Here is a 21,027-nt window from a genome sequence, read left to right on the forward strand (position 1 = left end):
GTCTGATGACTGTTTCAGAGCTGAAACAGATGCCTGCTGTTACAGAAATAATAACAATGCAGACAACAGTCGATCTTTTTTTATTATTATTTTCATGTAGCTGAAGCAACCACCACCTTAAAGCTTTGTGCTTCAACATGAAAACAAAATCGTCCAGAGAGCTAATAATTATAACACCTTATTGGATGAACAGTCACCACCATCCACTCGATGGGAACCAATGACATTCCCAGATTAAAAGGAATAGTTCAACCTTTAGGGAAAAAACACTGATTTTATTTCTCTGTAAAGGTTAGGGCCCTGACACACCAAGCCGTCAGTCGCCCATTGGTGAATGCTGGGCCATCAATGACAATCTGTCAAACTAGTTTTTGTGACGTGTTGGCCCTTTTTGGACAATTCAGCATGTTGAATCTGCGTGGGAGCCAGCAAAGCTCGTCAGTGAATGAAGTGACTCTAATTGGCAGTTCAAGTCAGGGCAAACATACGGCTTAGGTCAAGAGGGCGTTAGATCGAAACAAACTTGTTACATTAGGTGAGACTCATTTTTTAGCCATTGAGCTCTTTAGCAGAAACTGTATGGAGAGATGTTTCCTCTCACACAGGCACAGAACATCAGTGCTAGTTGGTCGTTGGCTGTCGTCTTTGCAATGTGTTCAGGTGCAACTTTTTGGTTGAGACACAGGCAGTGTGAGATGATGCAACAGTCAGCCTTAGTCACCACTAGTTCTTTGATGTTGGTTTGGTGTATCTAGGCCTTTAGATTTGAGGGCTGAAACCTCTCTCAAGTCTGTGTGTTAAGTACAGTTGGAGTCAGGACATCAAAATTCTTACAGCACATAACATCCTGTACAACTGCAAACTGTCAATTTCACATTCCTGTCTGTTTATTATTTTGTTGTTGGCACTGCTGTTGCAAAGACAACTGAAGTGAACTTTCTGTTTTCCTCAAAGCCTAAACACTACTAACAATACAGGACACACTGCAATTTGTTTTTCCACAGTGACTTCTATTGTTCCACTGTCTGCTATTTTCAGGCTACTAGGGATAGTAACTGCAAGTAACTTAAATAACTGAGATCTACAGGGGAAAACAAAAGCACTATCCTCTTCCTGTTTTGGTTGCACAGTGGTTGACCCACTTCCTTTGTGCTGGAAATGGAGGCTTCTTTTTCCCGGGAGATCGTATCTGGTGGCAGCAAGGCTTATGGGAAACCAAGCTAAGCATAGATCGTGTCATTATTCTATAGCTCTTACAGTGTGCAATAAACATTTAGTTAAAGCAAGAAAACTGTCTAGATTGAGATTTAGAAGTGCCAGGCTAGCTGTTTCCTTTGTTTCCAGTCCTTATGCTAAGCTAGGCTATTACCTCCAGACTCCAGCTCTGTAATTATGACACAAACATAAATTAATCTTAATGATCTGACTCTTGGAAAAAAGTGGGTGAGAATTATTTCCCAAAATGTTTAACTATTCCTTTAAAGAGGACACCCATCCTCTCATCAAACCTTCAGTACATCCTCTACAGTTGTAACACGCAGTCTGTGCCAGGATACTGAGGCAGGTTCAGCTGGTACTTCCTCTCTAGACCCGGTGGCACAAACCGGCCTCCCAGGAAGTGGTATCGTCCTCTGAACAAGGAGGCAGACTTCTTAGGAGCGGTGAGAGAGATGAGCATGTCGGGCTGCAGTCCATCTGCACTGCCCTGCTCCACATCCCAACCTTTGACAAAAACAAAAACAAACAGGATGTCACGATCCACAACAGGCTTCTTCTTCTTCTTATGACTAAATATTCTCAGCTGTAGAAGTGACAATCAGGTCATTAGTTTTGAAGATATCTTGGTGCAGAAGGTTTGGTCTTATGTTAGCACTACAGGAAAAGTCAAAGGGTCACCAAAACCGATGGGACTCTTCCGTTTGGGAGCATGAACAGCCAATTACATGCAAGTCCAGTGATTGATTTTCAAGAAATTCTACGCTGGTCACACACAGATGAATACAAGCAATCATATCAAGTCAAACCCCCTCCACCACAGCTAACTGTGATTGTCGAACGATTCTACTCACTGAATAGCAGATACATTTGGATAAAAAAAAAAGATCATATTGAACATTTGATATCTTAGGCACCAGGATTTTTAAACCATCAAGGCTTCTTAGCAATAGGCGATTAAAAGGGGACAATGCCATCCCCTTATTTGCAAAATGAATGTGGACCCAGACGCCTTCCTATCTGGATCCAGACCTATAACTAATAAATGATTAAGAGTTATCAAATTTGATGACTGGAGTGTGTGAGAGACACACACGGTAGAGACCAGATGAGAGACAAAAGTCAGAGAAATGCATGAGTCCAGAACAGTTTATCCGTATCGGTACTCAAACCTTTAAGGTATCGACTGAAATAACCCAGTACCAAGTAGCATCAAACTTCTCCAGACAAACGATACTTGCATTCAAGCCTTCTTGTACCACCATCTAGGAAAACATTAGTATTTGTATGGTTTTCTTGCAGCCAATCACAGCAAGCGTTGTCTGATTTAATGTGACATGTGACTAACCCACTACTGCAGCAACCTATACTGTCCGTAATGGGCTGAAGTCAAGCGCTGTGTTTTTGACAGAGTTGGCAGTTCAGCGTGCTGAGATGCCACCAAAACGTCTGAAAGTACATCTATACTCCACACCACAGTCCTGTACGGGTCTGATTTTTAAGATCTGCTCCCGAACCGGAACTGCCGTGTGCAATACCGCACCCGCCCGCTACCAACACATATGACCATTTACCTTTCAACACAAGATCTGCAGTCCCACCCAAAACTTAACTACGCACAAAAAGTAAGGAAATTTGTGTTTGGTGGATTATTTCTTAGTTGTAACAATGTTTCTTGGCAATAAGTCGTATACCGTTGGAAAGCCTGTTTATTTCCCTTTTAAATGGTGCCACATTTGCAAGTAACATGCATTTGTGGGATGAGCAGCAGAGTTGAGTATGTGGGTTGCGCACATGAAAAATTTGCCAAATCTTGGCATTTTACACAACTAAATGTTCCCATTCATATAATGGGTAAGATTACAATTCACCAACATGGTAACAAGTGCATTTTTATTTAGTGGAAATCCATATTCCTCTCCTTGAGAAGTTCTGAGTGTGTGACAGCTGACCTGAGGGGATGTCAATGCTGGCTACGGGGGCTGTCGTCTTCTTCAACACGTCTAGGATGGAACCAAAAGGCTCTCGCACAGCCCCCTTAAAGCTGAAGCCGAAGATGGCATCTATCACCAGGTTGTAAGCCTCATCAATCACTCCAGCCTGGGAAATCAATATTTTACAGAAACACTGTTGTTGGTTTTTTTTACATTGCCTTAAAAGAGCAACAAACATCAACATTTCACTGGCACAAACTACATGTGTATAACCTGAAAGCATCAGTAAATGACTCTGCATCATTAGTTATCAAGTATATTATTGACTGTTGTCTGCTGCTATAAAAACTCTGACCCAAATCCTCCCACAGGGATAATTTAGGCTCCATCTACTCTGAACTGCAGCCTCATTAATTGAGATCTTATCATGTGTGATACAATACTTGCAGAGCTTGAAATGAAATGCACATCCATAGACACAACATGCAGATGCATTTTCTTCACCACTGTGGATCACAGTGCTGCATAATTGATTAATGCCAAACCTCAGGCATCTCAGTCAAGAAAGGGATCTCCATTTTCTGGCACTGTGTGGTCAGGCCCTGGAACAGAGGCTTGTTTGGCCTCTTCGGATACAGGATGGTGGGCTCGTAACCCTGCAACAGCACACAGAGTGACAGAAGACATTCTTCATAGTTTGAAATTTTAAAGCCACAAGTTTGAGCGAGCAAACTTAACCTCTCCTCCGCACAGACGGCTTTAATAAAAGTGAAAGGGTAAAGAATGCCTTCAGACTGATTCAAAGCTGCCACTGAGGATTCATTTAGCAAACGCTGCCCTTAAATGGCCTTCTGTTCTGCAACTTAACTGCCTGAAGTCAGAACCTTGCCAAATACACAAATGTTGTGCAGCAGGGGTGGAACAAGTATCCTGTAGGATCCTTTCCTTCAGTAAAAGTAGTAATATCTCATTGTAAAAAAAAGATGGAAGTCCTGCATTTAAAGTCCTGAAACTAAAGAAAATAATACCTATCATGACATTTTTGTAGCTGGTTGTTAGAGCTGACAACTTCATACAGTGTTGGGCAGTTTAATAAGCAAAAACCTCAACCTGTAATACAACCTTCTCTGTTCATTGTTGTAGTAGATAGTCTGGCTGTATGTGCATATTAGTGAATGTGAGTCCCCGTGTGCGTATCCCACTGGCTAGCTAATCGACGCCGCTCTACACTGGGCTCACATGGCATTTACCAATGATAACGCAGCAGAAACGTAGCACCCACCCTCTGGTACTCGCCAGGTTAACACAGTTAGCTCTGTCAGCACCGTTGCCATTGTTAGCATTGTTAAGTTAGCACCATTAGCTGCTAGCCACCAGCTCAGACACCTCCATGTTGAGAGTCGTGTACAGACAATCTCGGCTCAGACTGTGAATCACAGATACTGTGTGCTTTGAATGTTGCAGACAGCTCCTTCAATAAGTACCTCTGAATTTTATTTTTACATATTTAAAATCTATTTTAAGATGACTGTATTGTTTATAATGAATTGCAAGGTTTTTACTGTAAAAGATGTCTGACTGATGCAAAATTTAAATAATAATAAAATAATAAAAATTAAAATTAACTAAATTATTATTAACAATGCAAGTTTTAAAAACTAATCATATGTCTTGTATGAAAAACCATTTGCAGAGTAACTAGTAGCTATAACTATTAAATAACTGCAGTGGAGTAGAAGTAAAATTGTACCGTGAAATAGCAATACTCAAGTAAGTCCAAATAACCCAATATTGTATTACAGTGTAAGTACTAGGGTTGGGTACTGTTCATAATTGAACCAGGTACCGGTACTGGTATCGGTACCAAACGGTACTTTATTTCGGTACTTTTTAACCCTATGGGCCCTAGGCCTTTTTCGGGTATTTTTACTGCCTTTACTTTTAAGCTCATATCACAGTCATTATAAAGGCTACATACACATTAGTGTTGCACGGTATACCAGTACTAAAATAGTACCGCAGTACTAGAGTATTCCAAACGGTACTATACTGCATTTGGAAAATACTGGTACTTTGAAATTGATTCAATTCATTAATTTAGTTAATTTATTTTACTCATTTATGCACACAAACGCCTTTCTTGTTCCTGTTGGAGTACAGATTGCACAAGTGGTGTGTATGACAACACCTGTATCAACACTCGCAGCTGGCGCATGTGAAAAAAGACAGGAGAAAGTCTGCCTTGCAAAGGGAGACAACACGAGACAACACAAACTTGGTGGGACATTTGAGTTACCAAACCGTGACGTCTGTACCGAGGTACTTACCGAACCATGATTTTTTTGCTACTGTTACACCCCTACTATTTATTGTTCTAAAGGTTTGTATCCAAAAGGACTTTTCCTTAGGAAAAGTACCGAAGAGTATCGAAAAGTATTGAAATTCATATTGGTATTGGTACCGAAACAAAGATTTTGGTATTGTGACAACACTAATACACATGCTATATCTTGGGGGGGGGTTTCAGGACAATCTGGGCTATCCTGATTTGCCATCATTTAATGTCCTTCTATGTGCCTGTATTTTATATTAATTTTTATATTAATGAAAAAAACAAATCCGCATTACTAAATTCTTACATTTTTACATGTATCTCAGCATAGCAATTTGGAAGTTGACATATTTTGCCATATATGAAGAGGGGAGACTTTCTGGAATCTGGCAATATAAGAACTGGTGGGACATTCTGTCACTTCACAGCTGTCCAAAACATGTGGTTTGTGCCAGGCAGACATGATTGCCAGTATTTTTCATTATTGCAAGAAATTCCATTGACTCATTCACAAGTCAAAAATGTGTTTTATCTGAAAGAAACATGCAATATTTACATCTAAGATCATAGAAAAATAGTCAGCCAAGTGCAATGATGTCCTCCAAGATAATATTTGTTTTTCAATTTTAGTTACATATTGGGGGGACATTTTGGGCATTGGTGTGGGGGACACGTGTCCCCCTCAATGTATATGGTAACTACGGCCCTGTCAGCATGCATAATTAGGCTACAGTTGTCTGGGTGCGCAAAGGTGAAGTGCGCTTGTCTTGTCATACAAAGTTTGATGGAGTGTCAGCTGGACAATATGGAGATATTTGCATCTTGAAAGCCGGACTACAAATGTGGATAGACAGGGAGAAACACACACAAGCCTAAGACGTGGTAAGATACGATATTCCTCACTATATGAAGTGACTGATAACAAGATCTGTATAATGGGTTGTAAAGAAATTCGTCAAGTTTTTATTTTGTAGACAATTAATCTGGATTTATAGTGTGATGGGATGACAGTGCAATGATATGTGTGGCATTTCTGTGTGAGTCTGCGTTCGCGAGTAATCCATCCAACAGTAATGTGTGTGCAAAGCTGTATGAAAGCTCTGTTATATATCATTTTATTGTATCATCATTGTTTGTCGCTGTGAAAACAATGGATTACCAACAAGTGGCCTTGTCAGAAAGCTACAGTTCCGCTGCGTGGCTTTTCGCTATGACGCACAGTCGCGGAAAAATCCACAGAGAGGAACGGGCGTGAATTTGGACGCACTATGTGTCGTTCGGGCCCATAGTCTAAACTTCTCAGTTTCAACATTTTATTGAGAACATTTAGGAACAGTGCTGCACGTTAACTTTTGTCTGCACATTTTTTTTGTCGCCATTGTTGCTGAGTCTGAGGTGCGAGTCATGCGCTCTCGCTCCGCCTCCACCTCAAGTACCGAAATTTGGCACCGATTCATTTTAAGTCAATCGGTACTCGGTAGTACCGCCGTGAATCGGTACCAAGTACAAAAAGTACCGAGTTTCGGTACCCAACCCTAGTAAGTACAGTGTTTGAGGATGTGTATATTCTTAGTTACGGTGCGCCACTGCTGCAGAGAGATCTGACAGTCACCAAAGTAAAGGCCACTTACAAAGAGTTTAAGATGTCGGGCACAGACCAGGCCGTCGCCTCCATTGTTACCTGGTCCACAAATCACCAGCAGAGAAGGTCTGGCCTTCACCAGGGAAGTAATAGGATATGCCTGCAGGAAAAAACAGACAGAAAAAAATCTATACAACACCACACCACAACTGGTATATGACAAGGAAAAGAGGCTTTTCTTTCCATGCTTCTAGTGATGTAGAGTCAGAAGATGAAGAAAGTAATCAGATTATTCCCCTCTTCAGGATGTAATCTGATCCAGACATATCCGTCTACTGTAAATGCAAAACCTGGCTTCTGTAACACAGCGTGACTTCTGTAGCAAATATACCTGATATCTGAAAGGTCTTTAAGGTTCATTGAAAAAACACTAATAAGATCAGGTTGTTTTTTGGAGGAATGGATTATATATCGCTGACATTAATCAATTATAATGCCGAATTGGTTGTTGTTGTTGCTGTTGTTGTTGTTGTTGCTTTTATTGTCTTGTGCATTAGTCTCCCATTGTTCTTTATCGGAAGCTTGTAAAATACTTTGAACTGCACAGACTTGTACAAAAGGTGCTGTGCAAATAAAGTTATTTCAAAATAAGAGCCCTGGTTGACATCTCACCCTGGAGATGGCTGTGGCACAGCTGAGTCCAGCCAGCTCCATCAGCTGATCCACGCTGAAGCCGTACTCACTGAAGAGTTCCTCGTCAATGTGCTGCGCCTCCTCCTGCCTGTGGAGCATCTACAGGTCAGTTTGGACAGTCTATATACATACACACACACACACACACACACACACACACACACACACACACTCAGTCTGTAAATGGATTTAGTGTGTAAATTCTGTGTCTGTGTACAAGAAATAAAACTTTACCCGAGATACTTGATGGTCTGGGCCATGGTGGAAGCTGGTCTGCTACTGAAACAGTCCTTCTTGTGGTTGTTAGCTGCAGCATACAGCGGGCATGTCCCTGTCTGAGCGAGGACTGCCGTGGCCCTTGAGGTCACCAGGAAGCCGATCCCAAACAGAGCCCGCGCACTCAACATCCAGATGGATCCACACTGCTGGAATAGAAGAGAGCACAGCATTCTACCATGAACTGAAGGAAGTTCGTCCCCACATCAATCCCATGACTTAATGAACCGATAGAAGTGTAGCGGTGGAGCCTACTAAACAAGAATCTTTTACATGAAGCAATGCCCGCAGGCTGTGGTTCAGACAGACTACTTCAATGCTGAAGTTCATTCCCCCACTTCTAAAAGCTCTGCTGCTCAGTCTGCTGACATCACTGCCTCCTACAGCTGCTACACTGCTTTCATTACTTGTTTGCATTTTTCTCTGCTCCCTCTCTCCACCGGCAGGCTGCATACTCACAGTCCCTCAAGGATATTTGCATCCATCATCCCTCAACCCTCAGTTCCTGCTCAATATAATTTACAGGAAGACAAGACTGTTGATGCCAAAGTTAATTACATTTTTATACAATTACTTATAATTTGGGCTGATTGATCAAACAGAGTCATACTGCACTAAAGCAGAGCACTTTACACTCATTATCTATTAATCTGTTGATTATTTTTGCTCAGTCATTTCATCTATTAAGTGTTAGACGAAATTAAAAACATCCATGGTCTCCAGGTCAAATTGTTTTGTCTGAAAAAAAAGTCAGTCGATTTATCAATTAGTCAGTTCTTTTAGCAAAGACACCAAACATTTGCTGGTTCCTGCTGCTCAGATGTGATGATTTACTGCTTAACTTACTGTCAAATTATTGTACATTAAATATCTTTACATTTTGGACTGTTGGTCAGACAAAAAAAAACAGCAATTTGACTATATCAATTTGAGCTTTAGGAAACAGATGGAAATTTTTGTTTATATTTTAATGAAATTTTATAGACTAAATTAATGAATCAATAATAAAAATAATAGGCTAGTTGACAGTCCATAATCACAAACTATTACATTTAAAAAAAATTATATTAATCTTCACATAATAGCTCCAGTGTTAATATCAAGTGGAAACAACCCTCTCTTTAACTGTTATGATATATAATAAATCTGTCTAATTAACAAATAAAAATGGGCAAAATGAGAGATACAATTAAGTGAACAGTTTTAAAACCAGTTGGACTTTCAAACAGTTAACTTGATGACTACATAGAAAGTGATTGTGCAGGTGTCAGTTCATATTAATACACTCCTTGCTGGTATTGTTTCATGTAATAATCTTACTTTACTTTTCATCTCTGTATCACTAAATGTACCTGTAGTGAGTTTAGCAGAGTAGCTAGCTAACTAGTTAGCCCTTGATGGAGATGGCAGTAATCGTCAACTAAAGACTTAAAACACAGGAAGTTCACGTTGTACTTGTGAATTCAGTCTACAGGCTGTTGAGTTGTTGTGAGTTGCTAGCTAACGTTTAGCTCCAGCTTGACTTTGCTTGACTTCGTAACACATATTTAGTAACACTCACCAAATGTTAGCGAGCCTTTCTGTAAAACAACTTCACATGCACGTTTTCCCTCACAAACAATGCAGTGACACCACTTACAGATCAATAATTAGCTTATTAAATGGTAGCAGCTGTGCAACAACACTTGCAGCCCCAAGACGTCACCCACTTCCGGGTTTGAAAGAAACGTAAACGCTGCTCTAATTTCAAAATAAAAGTCCGACCCCTGGTAGAAAGTAGGCTACTGACAGGTGTTTATTGAGTAACTTTATTATTATTATCATGAAAGTCATAAAAGTGATGGAATAAGTATTTACATACCTAAGTAAAGATAGAAATGCGACACTATAAAGAAAGTCAAAGTACAGAGATAAAAGTCCTGAGCACTTTTTCCTGAAGTAAAAATACATTCTAGAAATACAGTTAAAATACAAAAAGTAAAGGCACATATTGAAAACTGATTTCCCCTCTCATAATGTTAAATTCAGTGCTATACTAATAATTTTGATATTCATTACTGTTAAATTAACATGTGTGCAGAGTTTTAAAAGTTGCTAAAATCTTAAACTGTAAAGTTGTAATAAGTGGCAGACATGTAGTGGAGTAAGAAGTATAATATCAATCTGATATGCTGTAAACTAAATTAGTTCATAAAACGAACTATTGAAATGATACCAGAGGTTAATGTTAACTGATAAGAGTATTAATGTGTTGATGTTTTAAACATACAGTTCAGAAATGTTCATATATTCTCTTTTTGTTGTCTCAAATTTTTAAAAGACCATAGTAAATTAATCACAGTCAGAGAGCTACAATCAGTTGGTCAAATAGATTTAACTCCACAATTACAATAGCCTGCCTATTATAAAATTTATACACTATGGTAAAACAGAACAAATACTGCATGTACTTAAATAGTTATCACATCAGTGTTGTTGAACAAGACACATTCTGGAAAAAAGAAAAGTTTATTGATATTAGCAAAAATACAAAATATTCTGTAGAGCTGTAGCAAGGTTGGGGTCAATTTATTCTAACTCCAGAAGAAACTTTTATTCAAAATAAGTGAACACAAATGACTTTACTGCAACCCTGCTGCATCAGTATGTTTACGGGGTTAAATAAAAATCTGATTTAACAGCACAAGAAAATATGATTTTATCTACCAGCAATAAATTCTTGTTTTACCAGTAAACAAGGCTTTCAGAATAAATTGGCCCAGACAGTCGTTTTAAGGCATTAAAGGAGTTAGTAGATTCTTACTGTATGCTCAGTGGAAGGCTGGTAGATATTTCCAATCCTTAATGTCACAAATACAACCAAAAGTGACTCTTTTAATCATCATTGAAATTTAAGAAAATATTCCATAAGCATGCCTATGTACATTATAAAAAAGCAGTATAAAGTTTTATTGCATATAATATCTTGAACATTATTCCAAAGTACATGAACTGAACTTGATAACTACAACTGGTAACTACAGAACTAATAACTGAAAACTAATAGAGTTGAAGTGTTTCAGCGTGGATCCAGGGGCTCACATGATTGGACAGCTCTCAAGTCTGACTCCAGTCTAAGAGGAAAGATTGACAAAGTTACTAACACCACACACAAATCAATTCAATATAAAGACACCTTGATCATACAGCAAAGCACTCATGCTTCTGACTCCAAATGAGCTGAATTATACGCCTGTCTTTATAAAGTTTAAAAGGAATATAGTGTGTGTTGCAGTGCCCACCTTGCGAGGAGTGCTGGTGCTGAACACGTAGGAGTGTGGCAGTAAACCCTCGGAAATTCCTCCGCTGCGGAATGAGCGGGAGGCTGAGGTCACAGAGCAGTTGCTGGATTTGTCTGAAGGAAGTCCACAAGAGCCGCAGACCACCGTCCGGCTCCGCAGGTTGTACTCACTGTCTCCACAGGTGCTGTGAGCCACCTGCTGAGGCAAAGACACAGGTTCAGTATTAACATGTGTATGGGATTTAGTGGCATCTAGTGGTGAGGATGCAGATTGCAACCAACTGAAACTTCAGTGTGCTACTTGTGCTGGAGAACTACATTGGCCGATGCAGAGATGTGAATGGCCTTATCTAGAGCCATGTCTGGTTTGTCTGTTCTGGGCTACTGAAGAACAACATGGCGGACTAGAACAGCTCGTTCTAAAGTAACAGAAACACAGTGATCCTTATTTTCAGGTGATTATACACTAAAGAAAACATTGTTATGAATGTTATATACCATCTTTGCCAAAATATACCCCTAAATCATACACACTGAACTTCTAATGAGAACACATTGGCAAGTCAATAACACCGTTAGGTCTGTCAGCACTGTTGCCATTGTTAGCACTGTTTATGAAGTTAGCACCATTTACTGCTAGCCGGCCCAGCCGCCTCCATATTGAGAGCTCTGAATTTTGCATAGAGCCCCTTTAATATCTAGAGAAAATAACATGCTTAACGTCCTCTAATGTAGCTCCATGAATGTGTAGATCTCTTGCTTTTCTAAGATTTATATGATAGCAAACTGAACATCTGTATGTTTTAGACTGTTGGTCCTATAAAAAAAGGAATTCAAATATGTCTGTTTTGGCTGTTAATGGGCCTTTTTTCAATATTTTCTTACATTTTATTGACAAAACTATTAGTTAATGAATGCCAAAAATATTATATATATTAATAAAAATGCATGTGTTTATGGTATTGAAGTCTGGTTATTGTTCAATTCTCTCAGATCTTCACAGAGCAACTATAGAATGAGAAAATACATAAGCATTACATTACAGGTTGTTTATATGTTTCTGCATTATGTCAGTGTACAGGGCCTGTTTCCAGAATATTAATTTAATTTGACAGAACAATCTCATCCTTTGTACTACACAGAGTACTTAGATTTATTGTTTAGAAGTCTTACAATTTAATATATTTAATATTTTGGACACCATTTAGTGTTCTTAAGGTGTTGTGGGTCTTTCTCTCACCATGTCATCATCTTCATCTTCAAACTGTGTGCGGGTGACCTTCCTCATGGCCATTTCCTGGAGGAAAAGTGTTAGAGTGTTTATTTTGGCCAACATACCTTGACACAAGCACTGTGGCAATAATAAAATCAATGTCATCATAGTACCAAAGCTTAAATAAAATACCATAAGTTTGACTGGTAAGTTTAAAATACCTCTCCATTGGCGCTGATCAGGGTGGTCTGGAACAGGTCTCCGGTGCCCCAAGAGGGCTGAGTCTTCCACACCAGGTCAGAGGGAGGATTGTGGGTGCCCCCAGCGCCAGAGGCCCAGATCTGTCACCCATGGTGAAGGTACAAGTAAAGGGTGAGGTATCTGCAACTGTGTTTGCTGCTGTGCTGATTTTGTGACTCAAGTGAGTAAGGGTGTTTCTTACCGTGACCCTCTGGCCAGCCTTCAAGGTGAATTTTACTGGAAACTTGAAGATGATCGGAACACCAGATCCCACGTGTCGCTTCACCTGCCAGTTCCCCAAATTCTGATCCTGGTGGGCCAAATGTCAAATGAAGGTGTGAGGTATATTTCTTTAAAAATTCAGTCTCTATTAACAATGTCAGAAAACTGTAGACATCTTGTATTGACCAACCACACAGTGTGCAACTGTAGCAGAAAGAGCCTTTAGTTTACACATTATCCTTCTTCTCACCTCATCTGATTTGTTGCTGAGTCTGACATATTTCCCATCCAGGTCCACCTCGTCCACAGTGACCCGTCCGCTGGCTGAGGCCTGCTGGCTGATGCGAGTGCGGGACACAGCTCCACCTGCGATGCTCGAGGCCTCACTGTCAGTGTCGTTGGGGCGGCGCCTCTTGACAGGAGAGCTGTGAGCACTGTAGTGGTGGACCGATCTAGAGTGAGCTCCTGAAGTAGAGGAACGACTTCCTGTCACTTTGGTGGGCGGGGGGCTGGGGGAGAGACGCAGCCTGCAGAAACAAACATGATGATGTTCAGTCACAAATTATCACAAGTCTTATTTTACTGAATTAATGTCATTGTGAGTGCCAGCACACCTCTGCTCCTCTCCCTCCAGCAGCTTCCTGTATGCGCATATCTCCATATCCAGAGCCAGCTTGACATCCAGGAGCTCCTGGTACTCATCCAGCTGCTGCTGCATTTGCTGCCTCATCTCGGCCATCTCTCTGTCTTTCTCTCCCAGCAGGCGACGGGTGGTGTCCCTCTCCCGAGACAGGGCGTCCTCCAGTTCCCTTAACTTCGCCTCACGGGCTGCCAGCTGGGTCAGACAGAAAAATTACACAGTTATTGTGAGATCAAAAATAGACGAGTAAGATTTGAAATTACTTCGTCTCTTGGGAAATATGTCTTGGTCATAGAAGCTGACACATAAAGTACACAGTGCAGAAGCACTTTTTCGTCATTTCACACCCTCCCTTGGTCCTTCCAGGAGTTTAGAAAATTCAGTGATAGAGGGATGGGAGTTTTTATGTAAGTCGTATCCTACAGAAGACTTAAGTCCCAGTAAGAACCCTGAATGTGATATTTGTGACATGCTCATTTCAGATCACCTGTTTCTGCAGCTGGCTGAGCTGAGCAGACGTGGACTCCAAGCGAATTCTTGTCTGCTGGAGTTCCTCGTGTGCTGCTCCAACCAGGTGACTGCTCCTGTCCGCTGACTGACGAGCATTTTCCAGCTGAAAGAAAGAGACAACAAGGTAGGTTCATTAGTACTATTTTGTAAAATTACATAGCTGCTCCACAACAAAACTGTCCTTCCAAAGCAGCTTGATTCCTATCTTAACATGTTTAGTTACTGTTGTGAAATTCACAGTCTACCTTGGAATTGTAGGTCTTCTCAATCTCATCTTTGTACATTTTAAACTGCAGCTCGTGCTGGCTGCGCATGTCCATCAGCGCCTCAGCCAACTTGCTTTCAAAGTCCTGCTGGTGGCCGTTGTCCAACTCAACCATACGAGACTCATGACGTCGCTTTGTCTCCCGCAGTTCCTGTTAGAGAATTACCAACAAAATAATTTTCACTCTCAACAACAAATTTCATTTTTTTTTACTAATAGGTGGGTGCTGATGTGATCAAATAATAAAGAAAAGAAAGGGAGGGAGTGAGAGTTCTTTTTAAGAATGATTAATTCATGCTAAGACATACCTCAGAGTGGAGGTTCTTCTGAAAGTCCAGCTCCTCTTTCAGGGTCTGGATGCGATTCTCTCCGTCCACCCTCCTCAGCATCTCATCCTGCAGCTGCTTCTTGGCATCAGCCAAACTGGTGTCCAGCTAAAAAGGCACAACAGGAGCTGAGTATTAGTACAAAGCCATGTACAAACACTCACATGAACAGGCAGCAGGGTGCAGAAATACGCAGTAAATACAGCTGGAGGGCAGGAGAGTAGGGAGACTGTTCTTTAATCAAAATGTCTGAGCTCCAGCAGCCATGACAGAAAAGCTGAAGTCAGCAAAGAAATCCATTTGCTCACACAGACACACGCCAGTACTGAATATTATATTTTATTTATACTCCAGAAAATGATCCTGGGTTAGTGAGGCCCTTACAAACCTCCACTGGAAATAAATGGGCAGTGGAGGAGGCAGAACAAGGTTGTAGCTTTGATAAGCTGACAGGTTTTTGTGGAAAACACACAGGAGTTATGAGGGACAAACTAAGTGTTGGTGAGCCTGTGGGCTGACTGCAGAAAGATTGACCCCAGATGTGTTTCCACGGAGCTATAAATTGAGCGTGGGTTTGTGTTTACCTTGGCAACCTGTGCCTTTAGGTCCCTGTTTTCCACCTCAAGGTTACGCTTCTCTCCTAGAGCTGTCGTCAAGGACGCATCTTTTGAGTTCAGCAGAGCCTCCAGGTCTTTGAGCCTCTGCAGTGCTGCAGCCAACTCTGCCTCCTTCTTGGTGTTCCTGCAAAGACAAAAATTGTCTCAGATGTTGAGTTGACATCCTATTCATTCTGCTTTGTAACTTAAGAACCATGTGGAAAATGGATAAGTACAGTTTCCTACACGCAGTCTAATGAAACAAAGATGAGTTATTTTTGAATAAGGATGTAGCCTGGATGAAACAGAAACGGGAAAGACCCTCGGTGCATATGACTCATAGGCCACAGTCATCCACAACCAGTCCCGTGTATGTGGTTGCCACAAACCACAGCCGTTGGTGTTTAGCCTAGATGCTGCCATGGCAACAGCTTGGCTTTGCCAAACACACATCGGTCATCGTCTCAATATTTATGGAAAAATAATGGAGGCAGGAGTGGAGCCCTCTAAACACTGCCACGTATTGTGTGTATAATGATTACTTTGGTGAAGGAGGAGAAACTGGGGAAAGAGTTAGTCATCAGGCTCTGGATGTGGCAGTATGGGAAGGAGTCGGACTAGGAGCTCGACGTCAAACTGAAGTGAGCAATGAGGAGGGTATGCTGAAGCTTGGGAGTGGCCCCGGTGGCAGGGCAACACTGCTCGCAGATTGTCAGCAGTAAAGCATCAGCTATTAAAAGCTAATGAGTAACTGTGTTCTGCTGCTGTGTATCATGCGCAGAGAAGTTTTAGATCTAACACAGCAATCACAACACTCTTATTCATGCTTTTACTGAGAAAGATTTGGTTGAAAATGGGTTTCAGAAGCCTCGAGGCAGCTGTGTCCTCTCATGATAATTAGATGAACAAAATATCTGGTTCACTTGTGTCTTTTCATCTTTTTTTTTTTTTTTTTTTTTTACCAAAAACCTCTTTAATCTTGGGGGAAACACAACTAATCACACAAATTCAGCTAGTCGTAACCTCTATGGCTTAAGAATGGAGCCAACTCTCAAGTGCCAAAAACTGCAGTTCCTTGAATGACCACTTGAGGCTGGCTCCAGAAGCGAGTCAATAGACCCTCATGTTAAAATTGCAAACTTGATAGCAGAAAATGTTTATAGCCTGGTACAATAAAAAATGTTGTTTGTTCTTAATAGCTAACTTCAACATTCATAACAACTGTAGGTAGGTGAATTATTATACGACTCACCCGTTTACATCAAATTAAATTACACATATTTCGGAGTGTGGCCACTTCAGTGACAAGCTGTCTACAAGGCGTCACTATAGTGTGTGAGTCAGGTCCATCCTCGCTCCTCCACAGCTCCACCCTCTTATGAAATATGGTCACTTCTGGCTCCAAAAAAACAAGATGGCGACAGCTTAAATGCTAAACTTCAGGCTTCAAAACAGTAGTCCACAAACCAGTGGGTAGCTACGTCTGTTTTTTTATACAGTCTATAATTTAGCTCTCTTATGTGTTCTCCCATAAGAGCTGAAGAAATAATTGTGTTACTTTATGTCTACAGTTATAGTGTACTACAGTAAAGTTTTGTGATTCTGACTTTAAAGCTAGCCTATGTTGTTTTAGCTTTGCAACAGCTACTGTGGCCAAAAGTGCTAATAATAGAATAATTGTAAATGCGAAAACAAGTAGAAACGAGTCATAGAGACTGCTAACTGACACAGTAGTTTGTTTACAATATATATCTAAAGTTTGCTAATATTAGCCACCATTAGCTGCTGGTCATACCAGACCACGAGGCTGCAACAGCTAAACTCCTGAGTGTACTGAACTGAGGAAAAGTGTATTTGTTCTCTGTGAACTCAGCTTTCCATCTCTTGGACGAATAATGTGTTATTTGTCTTTTTAAAGTTATATAGTCTTACTTTGATTGTAAAGAAACTACATCTCACAACTACACATGGGCGCTTTTAAGGAATTCAGGGCCTCTGAAGTGCTGAGACATCCCTCTCCACCCTAATTAAATTGATTTATCTCCATTTATCACACATGCATACTCAGAAAACACTAGATTTAGATTGATGTGCTGCAGCCCACCTTGCTTTCAGCTCCTTGTAGTCCTCTCGCAGCTTTCCCAGCTCCAGCTGCAGACGTGCTCGCTCCTTGGCCACAGAATCCAGAGTCTGACGGGCATCGGCCAGCTCGGTCTCGTAAGCAGCTTTCAGGCCCGTCAGCTCCCGGCTGACCTCTGTCTCTGACTCAGTGATGCGCAGACGCAAGCCGGCGTTCTCAGTCTCCAGAGAGCGCACCTTGTCGATGTAGATGGCCAGACGGTCGTTGAGGTTAGACAGATCCTCCTTCTCCTGGAGACGGGTGATGCGGTTGGGGGATAGAGGGGTGTTGGCACCTCGGGGAGTGTTTTTTGGTGTCGCCATTGCACTTCTATCTGTGCAGAAACAGACATGATGATCAATTTTTAGCATTCTGAAAGTTAGTTTTTCATGCACAACTAATGTACAGAATTCTTTTTACTTAGTACAATAAGAACAGGACTTTACATAGGAGGATGGAGGAGGCTGACCATGCAGTTCTGTGCAAATCTACATTCACCACTGTTAACATTAAAATAAATCCAGAAAACAATAAAAAAAAACATGCCTTATTCTTCGATAAAAGTAGGTTTTGACTTTTAAGGAGAGGAAAGTTCAGATCTGTGAACTTTCATACGTAAAACAAAGGCATAACTTCAGGTTTAGAATTGAAAAGAAAACATAAACAACTGCAAAGTGTGCACTGCTTCCAGAAACTTCGAACTGCTTTGAGTGCAGTTGCATAAAATACACAAAAGACAAAGCACAATTAATCAAAAGACATGGGAGGGGTCATCGACTCCACCCAAGAATCAAAGTAATGTCTCTGCATAAACGATGCCAACTTGGATGGGAAAATTTACCTTTTTAAAGCTGGTCTGATGAAGAGAAAACTCTGCTGCGAGGATATTCGTAGACTTGTCTGTTAATTTTCTTGGTTATCTTGCGATCAGAGAGTCCCTCCTAGTTCTCCAGCACTGTTCAGTCTGTTACTGTGCTGTCTGCAAGTCCATCTGTGGGTGCCCATATAGGAAAGAATGAGATGGGAGGAGAGGAGAGAGGTTGGCCTCAAGTTTGGCACTTGTTAGATGGCTGTTCCTCTTTCGCTCCTGCTCTGTCTCTCTCCCACTGTAATGGGTGTGCAGTCTGAATGAATGAGTCACCCTCTGCTCAAAGAAACGCACAATGCCATGTGATACATACAAGGGATAATTTTAAGCAGCTCTATCGCCTGGGAGTTGAGTTCTACTGATTCACAGTGTTTGACTCGAGCTACACTGCTTATATTTCTCCATGAAGTTAAAATGAACAAGTAACATGAGAGCTTTCAGATTGTTTTAACCCCTAAATACAGAACTAGAGCTTTCAGAGTCTGAAACATGTTTTAATGAATACTGACTCTGGATAAACAAATCCAAAATACTTTCTTATTCTTCAGTTAAAAGGCTAAAAGCTCAAGAGATTCTCAGCCTCCTCATATACGTTAGCTCTTCAACATGCTCTAGACTCTACGTCTTCAACAGGGGGGCTCTAGATACAACTCAACTTATATGGTGTATAAATACATTAATCTGTCAATAATTGTTACTTTAATATCTTAGTATGATATGCACCATAAAAAGGCAGGTCTAAACATGACACATAGGCTGCCCTACACATTATTGCAGGCTCAATATGCAACTCAGTTTTGTACAATGTATGTGTTGGGGTTCCCTGTGATGTCTGTGTTTCAGCTAAGGGGTCCTCCTGACATTGAAACAACATTGAAGACCCTTGCTCTAGAAGACCTAGTGATGTATGACTGATTTGCAAATGATGTTTTTAACCCATTAAAAGGTCCAGTGTGTCAGATTCAGTGGCGAGGTTGCAAAATTGAAACTCCTCCCTTGAGCCAAGCGTGTAGGAGAACTACAATGGCCGATGCGAAAACGTGGATGGCTCCCAGCCAGTGTTGGAAAATACCTTTTTGTGGCTGGGGTTTCCAAAAGCTACCAGCCACTTAATAGATTACCACTGGGTATTTTGGCTGGTGGATGAAGCAAATCTAACAGCCACTTGAATACTTTACCAGCATGTGGCTGGAGGCTGGTGCTAACTTCCAACCCTGCCTCCATCTAGTGGCAGTATTTGATTTGTCCGCTCTGGGCTACAGTAGAGCAACATTGTGGACTCCATGCAAGAGGACTCACTCATGTAGACATAAACAGCTCATTCTAAGGTAACAAAAACACAGCGATTCTCACTTTTAGGTGGTTATAAACTAATTAAAACATAGTTAGGAATATGATATGCCATATTTATCAGTATATCCCCTTCACCCTACACACTGGACCTTTAACCCTGGTGGGGTAATCGTTACAAACAAATGGTTGAGCTGAATTTTGGGGAAATGTGTATAAAAAGATGCACTAGACATCCAAAATACATATATGCATTTGATGGTGCAACCATAAAAACATGAAGTATTGGATTGAGACTTTCCAGGCCTGCTTGCCTCAAATCCAAGGTCCCAACAATCAAAATTAATTATTGTTTCAACACTGTGAATTTTTATGAGGACCAGCAGGCTTTACAGAAGCTCACAAACAACAATTTAGAGGTTTGAATGTGTGAACACCCAATTATGCTGTGTAGGTGGTGGCAGGTGGCGCGTGAAGCAATTATGCAACTGCAGGAGACAACTTGCAGTCAGTGGAACATGGAAATCAAAAAGAACTTGATTTTCTGTTCTTGCACAAAGTATATAAATTCAAGCACTTTCAATGACCCATGTAAACTTATGTCAACTTACAAAAATTCTCAAGGCTTTGATATTATTATCTCAAATTCACAAACTAAGGATCAGTGGGAATCCTGTCAACTCTTTTCCAAGAGTGTATTATGAATATATAAATGTATAAAGAATGAATAAATTACACATGTCCACCAGATGACCCTAATAATTGGTTTCTTGTTGAAAATGTATTTTTAAAAGGACTTTATTTGTTTAGCTGTTTAACTTTTAATAAATACCAAATTATCAAGAGGCAATTTCTCTGAAAGACAAAAATTATGAATTAAAAAATGTTATCGTTGGACTGTGGTGCTGCGAATGTGAAGGTGTTTGAGGGTCAAGGCCTCAGTGTGGACATGAGAGTGAATTTTCCTACATGTTGTTTCTTTTGCAGAACTAAAGAGATAAAAAAGCATCCTATTTCACAGGGGGAAAAAAACAAAAATTAGAGAGAAGCCAGAAATAAACAAAATTATGTTCAACTGATTTATCTTTCTTTCTTTCTCATCCTTTTAATCATCTTGTGAACGCTCAGATTTACACCGCCTGTAAAAAGAATTCACTGCTCTTGGGCCTTTCCATGTGTCATGGTTTAACATCACTGACGTGATTTAGTGTGGCTTTTTTTTTTTTTTTTACACTGATCAACAGAAAAAAGACACTTTGATGTCAGAGTGAAAACAGATCTCTGTGATCTAAATGAAATACAAATGTAAAATTCAAAATACTTGTTTGCTTAAGTATTGTCCATCTCCAAATCTGCATCTGTTCAGTGTTGTAATACGACATAAAAACATCCATGCTGTGAGGTCCTCTACTGGCAGCCCACTGAT

The 21,027-nt window shown here is 40.6% G+C and overlaps 2 protein-coding genes across 6 annotated transcripts; both read right to left on the bottom strand.

Annotated features, from left to right (window-relative positions):
* Positions 1–64: 64 nt before the first annotated feature.
* naxe (NAD(P)HX epimerase) lies at positions 65–9,746 on the bottom strand. Of its 3 annotated transcripts, none has more exons than XM_049601935.1 (7): positions 9,672–9,746; positions 7,991–8,181; positions 7,736–7,844; positions 7,113–7,223; positions 3,695–3,805; positions 3,168–3,315; positions 65–1,722 (listed from the first exon to the last, which is right to left on the bottom strand). In XM_049601935.1, the coding sequence occupies exons 2-7, from the start codon at positions 8,161–8,163 to the stop codon at positions 1,523–1,525; spliced, it is 852 nt and encodes a 283-aa protein (XP_049457892.1). In that variant the 5' UTR covers positions 8,164–8,181; positions 9,672–9,746; the 3' UTR covers positions 65–1,522. The 3 variants fall into 3 exon arrangements, with proteins under 3 accessions (XP_049457892.1, XP_049457893.1, XP_049457891.1); XM_049601936.1 differs by having other exon boundaries at positions 7,991–8,178; positions 9,594–9,740; XM_049601934.1 differs by having other exon boundaries at positions 9,594–9,740.
* An 80-nt stretch (positions 9,747–9,826) lies between these two features.
* On the bottom strand, positions 9,827–19,966 carry LOC125904763 (lamin-A-like). Of its 3 annotated transcripts, none has more exons than XM_049602377.1 (13): positions 18,285–19,966; positions 17,429–17,773; positions 15,313–15,469; positions 14,711–14,836; positions 14,383–14,553; positions 14,115–14,240; positions 13,602–13,822; positions 13,238–13,514; positions 12,968–13,075; positions 12,747–12,866; positions 12,553–12,609; positions 11,314–11,511; positions 9,827–11,145 (listed from the first exon to the last, which is right to left on the bottom strand). In XM_049602377.1, the coding sequence occupies exons 2-13, from the start codon at positions 17,764–17,766 to the stop codon at positions 11,110–11,112; spliced, it is 1,935 nt and encodes a 644-aa protein (XP_049458334.1). In that variant the 5' UTR covers positions 17,767–17,773; positions 18,285–19,966; the 3' UTR covers positions 9,827–11,109. The 3 variants fall into 3 exon arrangements, with proteins under 3 accessions (XP_049458334.1, XP_049458333.1, XP_049458335.1); XM_049602376.1 differs by having other exon boundaries at positions 17,429–17,777; positions 18,285–19,963; XM_049602378.1 differs by having other exon boundaries at positions 11,314–11,508; positions 17,429–17,777; positions 18,285–19,962.
* Positions 19,967–21,027: the final 1,061 nt, after the last annotated feature.

This window comes from Epinephelus fuscoguttatus, linkage group LG17 (assembly GCF_011397635.1).
Source record: "Epinephelus fuscoguttatus linkage group LG17, E.fuscoguttatus.final_Chr_v1".
Classification (NCBI taxonomy): Eukaryota; Metazoa; Chordata; class Actinopteri; order Perciformes; family Serranidae; genus Epinephelus; species Epinephelus fuscoguttatus.